Genomic DNA, 12645 nt, shown 5'->3' with positions numbered 1-12645 from the left:
TTATAGCAATCCTTATGGTAGGTATTATCATCCTCATTTCATAAGTGAGGAAATCAAGGCTTAGAAAGGTTAGTTATTTTAATTAGGTCAACACAGCTTTTATAACGGAAGAGTGGAAACTTAGTCTATATCTACCTCAAAGCCCAGGACTCTTTCCACTACACCATTCTAATCAGTATTCTGTGTTTTCTGCAACCACAGCGCTTTCTACAGGGTTGAAAATTTTCTGCTTATTGTCTCTATACCAATAAACACATAGTCAGTGCTAAATAAATATTTGAATAGATGAATGAGTGGATATGTGAATGACTGAGTGTAATGCCTCTAAGCCAGACAGCTGGCAATAATTTCTTCTTCTGATTTTTGGAGAATAGAAAGAAGAACTTTCCTGATTTGGAAATGTAATGAACTCTACATATGTTTCTGTATTATTAATATTACTAGCATTAAAAATCCAACATCTGAAGAAAACACATGATACTAGTTCTGCTTAAATTTATTATTTTTAGCATTTTGCCTTGATCTGTGATCAGGTCTTTGTTGTAGCTGTAAGTTTTTTTTTAGGGAAAGTCTAAAAATTATGTCCATGGCAAAGGGAAAAAATTGACTACTTTTACACTCTGCCTGTTCTGTTTTTGTAAGCAAAATTAAAGAGACTTAAAATCCTCTGTCTTCCACTTCAAGTCAGTCCTTAAAAATAGTAGTTAGCAAAGAGGCAGAACAGAAAACCTACTTTTATAAGGCCTGCAACTCAAGACTGCAGAGAAGAACACTAAAGGTTTGGGTTTCTTGCCTCTTCTCTCAGCAGAGCTGTAACTGGAAAGAAAACATGATTGCTGAGTTAACCCTATGCTTTGTTTTCAGGCTTTTTTTTTGTTCTTGCTGATCAAAGAAAATAGATATAATCTGGAATAGTAAACAGGAAATTGTTTTAGATTAAAAGGTACTGACTTTAGAACAAAGTATTTGGTATACAATATTCTGAGATATTCTTTTCCTCTTTTTAACAAAATATTGAAAGCTTCTATAAGAATAAATTTTTGATGCTGGTACATATGTCTTGAGAGAGACAAACATATTCAGATCCTACAAGCTGGCAAGACTGCCTAGGCTTAGGGCAAGTCAACGAATATTTTATTCATTTGAATTTATTCAAATATTTTTTTCATTTGAATTTATTCACTGAGTACCCCAAATATGTCAGGCATATTTTAGACTGTAGGGATATAACAGTCAAACAAAACAAGTAAATCCATGCACTCATATTGACAGGGACAGAGTAAAGGGACAAAGTTGGTAATTAAATAGTTAATCTCAATAGGGGAGTGTAAGTGAAGAAAAAAGTATGGGAGACCCCTGTAAAATAATGATCACTCAAGAAAGCAGGTCTGCCTAACCACAAAACCAAGCAAGCCCACTTTGCAACAAAACCATGGAACAGAAGCATGAGACACACCACTGAACAATCATGGCTTGAGAACCACATCCTGCCCAGTGAGCTCAGTAAAATTTAGGACATGCTCTCTGCACACATAAAAAACAATACTTTATAGAAAGATGACATTTCAAACTGAAAGATCCTCATTGTACTAAGACCTGAAATAATTTTTCCAGAGTGCCATTAACAGTCCTGGCTTGACCAAGTAGGGACAAGAAAACTCCCCTACCCAACCTGGAGGAGGAGCTGATGATGGAAGTGTGACATCTATTCAAGAATGAGGAATAATGAGGTGGATGAACCTAGAGACTATTAAACAGAGTGAAGTGAGTCAGAAAGAGAAAAACAAATATTGTATATTAATGCAAATATATGGAATCTAGAAGGATGGTACTGATGAACCTATGTGTAGAGCAGCAATGGAGATGCAGACACAGAGAACAAACTTGTTCTCTTGACACAGTTGGGGAAGGAGAGGATAAGATGAATTGGGAGAGTAGCACTGAAACATACTTTAGTGAAGTGAAAGTGAAGTCGCTGAATTGTGTCCAACTCTTTGCCACCCCATGGACTGTAGCCTCCCAGGCTCCTCTGTCTGTGGGATTTTCCATGCAAGAATACTGCAGTGGGCTGCCATTTCCTTCTCCAGGAGATCTTCCTGACCCAGGGATTGAACCCGGGTCTCCTGCATTGTAGGCAGATGCTTTACCGTCTGAGCCACCAGGGAAGTCCTGGTGGAAACATACTTTACCATATGTAAAATGGATAGCCAGTGGGAATTTGTTGTATGATACAGGGAGTTCAAACTTTGTGCTCTGTGACAACCTAGACGGGTGAGATGGGATAGGAGGCGGAAGGGAGGTTTCAGAGAGAGGGGACGTGTGTATATCTATGGCTGATTCATGCTGATGTACGGCAGAAACCAACTCAATATTGTAAAGCAATTATCCTTTAATTAAAAATAAATAAATTAAAAAATAAAGAGAGAGGGGATGTGTCTATACCTATGGCTGATTCAGGTTGATGTATGGCAAAAACCAATACAATATTATAAAGTGATTATCTTCCAATTAAAAAAAAAGAGAGATTATAAAAAGAATGAGGAAGAAAGTGGGTTTTGCCCTTCCCTAATTTTTCTTTGATTATAAAACTGTAGCCTACTAAGTTCTCAGCCCTCTTGCCCACCAGCCTGTAGGCCTCACAAGCATCCTATTCTAACAAATCACTTGTTATATATCACTTTGCCTCTTGTTGAATTCTTTCTGCACTGAGACATTAAGGACTGGAGCTCCTCGGAGGCCCCTGAAACAGCACCTAGCGGTTTCAGTATGAAGTTGACGATCTGGCTGCCTTTTTATTCATGGAGCAACTACTATGTGTCACAAGATGAGTCAGAGTTGGTTTCTGTCTTCAAGGAGTTAAAAAAAGTAGGAAAAAAAAAAAGACATGCAAATCCAATTTACTTGGATACATGTGATAACTGAAGATTATACAAGATCAGAAGAGAGAATGATTTCATGTCTAATGGAGATAAACACAGACTACTGTGGTAGCACAAAGCAAGGGTACCTATTCTAAGTGGAAGTGAAGAGAAAAAAAATTGAGAAAAAACTTCCTAGAGGAGTAATAGCTAGATGAGTTTTAATGGATATTTAAGAATGTCAGAGAAGGAAGAAAGAAGGCAAGAATATCAGTTAAGCATTACTACTGAAGCTCATAGGCTCTAGAGCCCATGCTCCATAGCTAGAAAAAGCCCATGCGCCACAATGAAGACCCAGTGAAGCCTAAATAAATAAATAAGTGAACATCACCATGAAAAAACAAAACGAAACAACAAAAGTCAATGTGCTTCTAGGACTTTGTCCCTTTCTCAGCAGCAAAGAAGTCCCAGAGATCAAGATGAATGTAACCAAGAAGTCCAGAGAAGACTACCCTAGTTTAATTTTGGTAGCATCTACATATTCAGATATCAGTATATAGCTACCATATAACAGCTCTGGTTAGAAGATTATGTAAACCACAAATTCTTACCTTAGTTTTATTTGGTTGTTTAAGTAAAAGATACCTCATACAATCTCTAGCACATCTAAGGACAGGAAAACAAGTACAGATAAGTCATATGGATACATAAACTGAACAGTAAGAAATCAAGGTTCCTGACTATCTCCCATGGCACTGCATGGTCCCTCATCTGTTTATCTGTTCTCTGCTTTCCTGTGACTCATGGCTTTTCTAGGCAGTCTAGCACATTATCTTCCATGTGGCTTTAACTATCACCCTGATTCTGACCATATAGTATAGTTGCCTATTTCCAATTCCTGACTTCAGTTTGTGGAGCCCATCTTTACTCCCCTGCATCTCTATTTAGCTAAGACCAGGAAGCTGTGACTTCTCTCTTATCCTCCCAGGTATACATGCACATGTGTGTGTGTCTGTAACAGAGAGACATCTGAGATATGTGGTGGACGTTGCTAGCAATCAATTCATCAACAGTGGCTGATTTTATCAGGGCCCTGACTGTATGACACTGAGCAAATTACTTGAAGCTTCATCTTCCTCTTCTATAATATGAAGTTAATACCAAATGAGAGAACTATTTTAAGGAGTGAATGAACTGAAGTGTGAAAAGTACCCGAAACAGTGCCTGGTACATGGATGGTGCTCTGAAGGCCAAACCCTAAGGTTGTATGTCCTGCACCGATAGATTGGGTTTTAACACTAGAAGAGGGCGATTATAATTTTGGGTTCTTCTGAACAGGAAGGAAGTATTCAGTTTTAATTCTTCCTTTTTCAAAGATTAATCTCCTCTACGTCTCTTAAAATGGCTAGCAGGTCTAGCAGGTCAGGAAAAGGAAAAGAAAGACAATTCTTTCCCCAGGTTTCTGTGCTAAAGGAAACCAGGACTAATTCTGGTATAAATTTCCTGTCTTCCAAGGCTTCAGCTCAGATAGCCAACATACTGCTTGAGTGCTTTACAGGGCCAGTCTCCTTTTGGAGCAACTCTTGCTAAGCCACACAAAAAGTTCCAAAATGGACAGCTTCCTTAAGCTTAGATCAGATAACTTTGTAAAAGAGGAGAAACTTTTAGCTTACCACTCAGCCTAAAGAGATATCACAGTGATAATACTCAGTCTAAGCTCTGCTCTGGCCATAAAATCCAACACATTTTTGAATTAAAAATTTCAGACAATCTTTGGAATATCCATCTGTCATACATTCAGAAATGGATAAAAAGACCTTCTAAAATATATTTACGTATATCTTTTTATTTCTTTAGAGCAAAAAAATTTAATTACATTACACTGAAAATATACACTAATATTGCAATTTGCTTTTTTTTTTAAAAAGTAAACGTATCTTGGAAATCTTTCCACATCACCACACAGAGCCATACTTCATTCTTTTAACAGTTGCGCAATAATATAATTAATTACCCTGTTTAAACTGTTACAACTTTTCCCTGTTATGAACAATGCTGCAAAGAACATTTTGCAATGAATATTTCCATACTTTTAAGTAAATATTTCTGTGGGATAGAGTCTTTGAAGAGGAACTGCTTAGGCAGGGAGTATATAGTTGTAAGTTCAGATAGGTATCATCAACTACCCTACAAAAAGTTTATGTAGAAAAGTATAAGAGAATTTCCCCACAGCCTTGCTAGCTTCATCACAAAATTTAAAAATCTCTGTCATACAGTAAGAATACAAAATCTCTGTCATACATATAATTATACAAAATTATAATTAAAACTGCTTAACATGTATTTTTATTTAAGAGAGTAGGCATCTTTTGATGTATACTAGCTTTTTCTACGAACCCACTACTTACAGCTTTTATCCATTTTTCTACTGAGTCATCTACTAATGACTCAGTAGATTTTATTTTATTTTTTTTAAATTTTTTTTTTTTTGACTCAGTAGATTTTAAGTGCTCTTTGTAATGTATGGAAACTAGTGTTTGGGGTAGCTTGGTATTGCAAGACCTTTGTTGTTTATTTTTGTGTTGTTGTTGTTTAGTTGTTAAGTCGTGTGTATCCAACTCTTTTGCAACCCCATGGACTGTAGAACACCAAGATCCTCTGTCCATGGGATTTTCCAGGCAAGAATATTGGACTGGGTTGCCCTTTCCTTTCCTAGGGGATCTTTCCAATCCAGGGATCAAACTCACATCACCTGCAGTGTAGGCAGATTCTTTACCATTGAACCCCTTGGGAAGCCCCTGTTTATTTTTATACTATGTTTACTGGATTTTTTTTTCCCCCACAACACAGAACTTTAAAAACTGGTATTAGTCAAATTTATCAATTCTCTTTTTTTTTTTTTTAACGGCTTCTAAGATTTATTTGATACTTAGAAAGCTTGAGTTAGAAATAACTCAAGTACACATATTGATGAAGCTAAGTGCCTTAAGGCACATGTAGACTAGCAGACATTCAGCATGACATCGGCATCCAAGTTAAACAGTGGCATCCTAAGGCAACTCCTGCCACATCTTTATTACCCCAGGCACTACTTCTTGGGCCCATGCATTACTTCAACTGGTAAATGTTGGATGTGGCGATACTCATCAACTAGATATGATGCAGTCAGATTTGCAATTTAGAAAAGTCCCCCGGTAGTTTTGTGACGGATGAATTAAAAGAGGATAGCCTGGAGGCAGAAGACTAGCAAGGAGAATGTTATATTAAGCCAGCTGAGAAATGATAGACTGTTAGCTAAAAATCAATATTGAACTACATTACCTTATTAAGCTCAGTTCAATAACTGTTCAGTCTCTCCCTCCCATTGCTGCTGGAGCATCTTTCTAAAGCATAGCTGTCATGACACTCCTGCTGTCTGAAGTGCCCTTTTCGCATTTATTAAGACTGGGGATCTCTGACTCATTTTTTCTCTCTTGTTTCATAATATAATTTTCTCAAAGTTACAGAGATAATGGTCTGTAAAACTGTATTCATCTTGGTATCCTCACCCCCCAACACAGCAATTGGAATATATTTAGGTATTTATTCAATGTCTACTGCTTTGAATTAAAAATATATATATAAGTCCAATTCATTTTTTAAACTTTTAAAATAAAATTTTTTTTTTTTTTGTAAAATACATATAATAAAATGTACCTATTTAAGAGTTCCCTGGTGGCTCAGATGGTAAAGAATCTGCCAGCAATGCAGGAGATCCAGGTTTGATCCCTGGGTCAGGAAGATCCCCTGGAGAAGGGAATGGTTACCCACTCCAGTATTCTTGCCTGGAGAATTCCAAGGACAGAGAAGTCTGGTGGGCTACAGTCCATGAAGTTGCAGAGTTGGAAATGACTGAGCAACTAAGACTTTACCTTTATTTAAAACACACAGTTCAATAAGTTTTGTCAAATATATACTACTGTAATCACTACTCCAAAGCAAGATATAAAGTGCTTCCATCATCCCTCCCAAATTCCCTTGTGCTTCTAGCACACTATTATACTACTCTACTATACTCTTGTACTACTTAGCACATTTACTATAATAATTTAAACTGCCTGCTTCTCTCTAAACTGTGAGCAACCTGAAGGTAGAAACTACATCATTTCATCTTTAGCGTCCAGCAACACAGGTGATCGATGAAAAGTCTTTACTATGCACCAAGTACTACTCTAAGCCCTTCACAACTATTTTTTCACAATCACCATTATGTGTCAGGTATCATCTGTTCCAATTTCCAGCTGAGGAAAGTGAGGTACAGAAAGGCAGACACCTAAAAAAAAAAAAAGAAAGGCAGACACCTGTCCAGGGTCACACAGCTCAGTTTAAGCTTCTCTTGTCAAAGACTGTACAGGTTTTCTTCTCTCCACAGCCTTCCCTTGAGTAGCTTTGAGTAGCTTTTCTACTCAACTGCAGAAATACTCATGTCTTCTTGAACTACTGATGTACCTAATTACTTCTGCTATCCAAACTGTCACAACATCTCCTTTCCTTCCATTCATCAAGCATATACTGAATGCCTTATCAGTCCAGGTAGGAATCTAACCTCAAGGAATCTGCGTGGAAGACATTAATATGTATTAATAGAAAATTAAAATTTACAGGGCTGAATGTTCATTTTCATAGGTGAGAGAAAGGATTGCTAAAATAGTCCTTTTTTGAAGCTATATCTCTCTCCTAGGTTTCCTTTTCCCTATCTATCTCTAAAGGAGTCATTTTCATAACCAGATTACTACAAATGCCTCCTTTAATCTCACCAAGTCTGAGAGGTAATGGGTAGATGGGGAGAAGAAATATATAAAGGTCTTTAAGACTTTGAGATGGGGAGGTGGTTTGAGCTAGGCTCTGTATCCTCCTCTGTTACAACAAGCTCTGGGAAAGTCCCATTTGGTGGAGCTTCTGGCCAGGAGCCATAGAATCACCAAATTGAGGCTTGTCCCCCAGGTATAACCATACTACACTTGCCAGGTAGGGGGCCTGCTAACTGGTGGGGGTCAATCAGCTACTAAGGAGCTGCAGCAGCCAGGATGAGGCTGGCTTTGTTGCAAAACTATTGCATATTCAGACACCAAAAGCTAAAATCCCATTTGGTAGTATTAAGGTAATGCTGTTAGATTTTTTTCTTTTAAGTGCAAGAGTAGTATTGAGGTATTGTTTAGGGATACATACTGAAATATTTATATATAATTACAACTGAAATCATTACAGATGAAATTATATCATAACGATTTGCTTTAAAATAACCTGGTGTGACAGTGGCAAGATTGGTGGTAGCAAATATAAACTAAGATTAGCCATGAACTGGTGACTACTGAAGCTGTATGAGGGCTTGCTCAAAATTCTCCAAGCCAGGCTTCAACAGTACGTGAACTGTGAACTTCCAGATGTTCAAGTTAGATTTTGAAAAGGCAGAGGAACCAGAGGTCAAATTGCCAATATCTGTTGGATCATAGAAGAAGCAAGAGAGTTCCAGAAAAACATCTACCTCTGCTTTATTGACTACGCCAAAGCCTTTGACTCTGTGGATCACAACAAATTGTGGAAAATTCTTAAAGAGATGGGAATGCCAGACCACCTTACCTGCCTCCTGAGAAATCTGTATGCAGATCAAGAAGCAACAGTTAGAATCAGACATGGAACAACAGACTGGTTCCAAATTGGGAAAGGAGTAAGTAAAGGCTGTATATTGTCACCCTGCTTATTTAACTTATATGCAGAGTACATCATGTGAGCAGAGTACATCATGTGAAATGCCAGGTTGGATGAAGCACAAGCTGGAATCAAGCTTGCCGGGAGAAGTATCAGTAACCTCAGATACACAGATGACACTACCCTTATGGCAGAAAGCAAAGAAGAACTAAAGAGCCTCTTGATGAAAGTGAAAGAGGAGAGTGAAAAAGTTGTCTCAAAACCCAACATTCAAAAAACTAAGATCATGGCATCTGGTCCCATCATTTCATGGCACACAAAGGCTTTGGTATAGTCAACAAAGCAGAGGTGATGTTTTTCTGGAACTCTCTTGCTTTTTCTATGATTCAATGGATGTTGGCAATTTGATTGCTGGTTCCTATGCCTTTTCAAAACCCAGCTTCATGGCAAATAGATGGGGAAACAATGGAACAGAGTTTATTTTGGGGGGCTCTAAAATCACTGCAGATGGTGACTGCAGCCATGAAATTAAAAGATGCTTGCTCCTTAGAAGAAAAGCTGTAACCAACCTAGACAGCATATTAAAAAGCAGAGACATTACTTTGCTGACAAAGGTCTCTCTAGTCAAAGCTATTTTTTCCAGTAGTCATGTATGGATGTGAGAGCTGGATTGTAAAGAAAGCTGAGCGGCGAATAATTGATGCTTTTGAACTGTGGTGTTGGAGAAGACTCTTGAGAGTCCCTTGGACTGCAAGGTGATCAAACCAGTCCATCTTAAAGGAAATCAGTCCTGAATATTCATTGGAAGGACTGATGCCGAAGCTGAAGCTCCAATACTTTGGCCACTTGATTCGAAGAACTGACTCATTTGAAAAGACCCTGATGCTGGGGAAGATTAAAGGCAGGAGAAGGGGATGACAGAGGTCGAGATGGCTGGATGACATCACCAACTCAATGGACATAGTTTTTTTTTTTGGACAATGAGTTTGAACAAGCTCCGGGAGTTGGTGATGGGCAGGGAAGCCTAGAGTGCTGCAGTTCATGGGGTTGCAAAGAAGTGGACGTGACTGAATGACTGAACTGAACTGAAGCTGTATGAGGGGTACATGGGAGTTAACTGTATCACTTTCTCTACTTTTGTATCTATGTGAAATTTTCCATAGGAAATAATTAAAAAAAAAAAAAAAGGTCTCTACCATTACTGTATCCTCTCTCAGCATGTCAAGGCCAGGACCTATTTGACAGTGATTCATTTTCACTTGGGATTAAAAAAATAAACACTTTCATGACAAAGAATTAACTTCACTTTTAAAACATGAATAGCCCAGACACTGGTAATTGGAAAATGGGTCCTGATAACTTTAATCTGTGAGGGAAGAGCCCCTATCTGCTTATTCACCATGGATCTCACAGATGATTTAGCACAATGCCTGCCTCGTAACAGGAGCCTAATAAATACGTGCTGATTGAATGAAAAAACAGAATAATAAGTCAAAAGGGAGCAGGGCAATACTGTCCTGGTGAGAGAAAACAGAGAAACAACAATACCTGGGAAAGCTTTCCAGGAGCCCAAATAATTTATTTTACCACTGGCTCTACATGGGGTTTCTGTAGTGGGTTAGCAGGAGTTATAGGTGGTAAGGGTTAGGATGCTGCAAAAAAATATTATATTGGGCATGGAGGGACAATTTCCGTTCCCCTCAATATTCTTGTATATATCCAAGTCCACCAGTCAACAGCATGCTTAGCACTTAACTCAGGTTCTCAGACTCCCTTCCCCAGCTCGTCTGAGGGAACTTATTGCTGTCGTACCAGCCTGACTGCTTTCCAGTTACCAGTACTATGTAAGGTAGAAACTTATCCAGAAGCCATCAAGGAAGACTAGCTGTTCCTCTTCTTAACCAGACAGTTATTAAATCTTTTCCTACCTGTTCTTCTGAGGACTCTAGTTGCACTGCCTATCAAAATCCTTGAGATTAGGCTTCCATGGTGGCTCAGTGGGTAAAAAATCCACCTGCCAATGCAGGAGACACGGGTTCCATTCCTGATCTGGGAAGACCCCACAGGCAGCGGACCAACTAAGCCCGTGCGCCACAACTACTGAGCCTGCGCTCTACAGCCAGTAGCCCACAGCCACTGAAGCTTGTTCACGCTGGAGCCTGTGCTCCACAAGAGAAGCCGCTGCAATGAGAAGCCTGCACATCACAACTAGAGAGTAGACCCCACTCTCTGCAACTGCAGAAAGCCCGTGCGGCAAAGAAGATCCATCACAGTAAAAAAAAATTAATTGATTAATTGATTAAATTATGTATGAAAAAAAATCCTTGAGATCAACCACAAATGGAAGTTTTCTCTCTGGAAACCCACCCACATCCTGTGATCTGCTAGACAGTCTCTGGCAAGTTTTTTTTTTTTTTCCACATAGTGAAAACTTTTATATTTGGAATTAGCCAGCTGGACTCAGTTTAGATGATCCCAATTTTGTTGGCAACATCCAAAGCATCATAGTCAGGAGCCAGTCGAACATATGCCTTCTTCTCTCCATCAGGCCTGATCAGAGTATTGACCTTAGCCACGTCAATGTCATAGAGCTTCTTCACAGCCTGTTTAATTTGGTGCTTGTTGGCCTTGACATCCACAATGAATACCAGTGTGTTGTTGTCTTCTATTTTCTTCATGGCTGACTCGGTGGTGAGGGGGAATTTGATGATGGCATAGTGGTCAAGTTTGTTTCTCCTAGGGGCGCTCTTCCGAGGATATTTGGGCTGCCTCCTGAGCCGCAGTGTTTTGGGCCGCTGGAAGGTGGGTGACTTCCGGATCTTCTTTTTCTTGTGGCTGTGGACACCTTTCAACACTGCTTTCTTGGCCTTCAAAGCCTTTGCTTTGGCTTCAGCTTTAGGAAGGGCAGGGGCTTCCTTCTTCGCCTTCGGCGCCATCTTCATGAAAAGCTCTGGCGAGTATTTAAGGCCCACAGTTCTATTATCAAAGCAAAACTACAAAAGTACCAAATTTCTTAACTCATGATTTTCATGAATTCATGAAATTCATGAAACTTCACTCAGTGAGGTGGACTTCTTTTCCAAAACTGGAGGAAAACTTGCTCTTCTTTCTTTCCTTCTCTTGGGTAAGTGTCTGGCCCTTTGCTAAGAGGGCCCATCTATGGGACAATTGCTCAGGGAAAGGACAACCTCTTGGAGACAAATAGCACTACAGCTGGGAAGCTCACCCTTGCAGAAAGAAGGAAGAGCCTGAAGCTGTGTAGAAAGATGCTTCATAAGTGAATATTAGTTTTATAAAAGTAATTTGCCAGTTATCATAGCACAGGCCCCCTAAATATAAGCTGGTACAGATGAAATAACAGTATGCTGATAACATAATTTCATTTCTATAATAAACTATGTTATCTATACAAACTAGTTATTTATATAACTGGTTTATTATCAAGGTTTAAAACTGTTAACTAAGTCACAGGGTAGCTTAAGTGCTGTGAATTTGACTCAATCTCCCTCCTTCTTACTTATTTTCCATTAGGAAGTCCACAACGTATTTTTTCAAGCAGTAGAGGTGGGCATCTACAAGGCCTGTGTGGAAACGTATTCTTGGGTGCCTGCAAAAAGAATGAGAGAGAAGAGGGTCACATGAGTTCTACTCTATTATTAGGTAGTATGCATTAGGAAGTTTCTGAGGGTCAGAGTCATGCTGCCTACACCTCACTCTGGAGAGACCAAGAAGGTGATTATCGGCTCTGATGCTACCACAGAAAAGGCTGTCTCTTTATGGAAGCCCTATTTCACACTTTACGAGGTCTTTAGGCTTCCAAAGACATGAATCCAAAACTGGTAAGCCACCAAGTCATTGACAAGTCATCTTCTATTTTACTACAAACTCCTACCCACAATTCTTGTAACTAACATTTTCTTGCTTCTACTCCAACTGCCTCACTTCCTGCAGGCCATACTTAAGCCATGCTTTCCTTTAGTATTTGACATATATTACTCCATGTTCACAGAAGATGAAGTAAAATTTTATGAATACTCCTTAACTCCCTACTCTTAATTATTCACCAGGAGTTTCCTCAGGTTGACTTTCTTCAGGAAAT

General features: G+C 39.0%; 2 protein-coding genes across 2 annotated transcripts in view; both read right to left on the bottom strand.

Moving 5' to 3' along the window:
* EIF2B3 (eukaryotic translation initiation factor 2B subunit gamma) overlaps positions 1-12645 on the bottom strand; it is a 105953-nt gene that overhangs the window by 30614 nt on the left and 62694 nt on the right. Inside the window, exon 6 of the mRNA XM_043876374.1 lies at positions 12064-12153. Within this exon, the coding sequence (XP_043732309.1) occupies positions 12064-12153 (90 nt within the window). The remainder of the gene's footprint in view (positions 1-12063; positions 12154-12645) is intronic.
* LOC122676809 (60S ribosomal protein L23a-like) lies at positions 10968-11503 on the bottom strand. Its single transcript, XM_043876375.1, has one exon. The coding sequence runs from the start codon at positions 11486-11488 to the stop codon at positions 11012-11014; it is 477 nt and encodes a 158-aa protein (XP_043732310.1). The 5' UTR covers positions 11489-11503; the 3' UTR covers positions 10968-11011.

This window comes from Cervus elaphus, chromosome 20 (genome assembly GCF_910594005.1).
Source record: "Cervus elaphus chromosome 20, mCerEla1.1, whole genome shotgun sequence".
Classification (NCBI taxonomy): domain Eukaryota; kingdom Metazoa; phylum Chordata; class Mammalia; order Artiodactyla; family Cervidae; genus Cervus; species Cervus elaphus.
The sequence above is the reverse complement of the archived record's forward strand: the minus strand, read 5'-3'. Positions and strand labels throughout refer to the sequence as shown.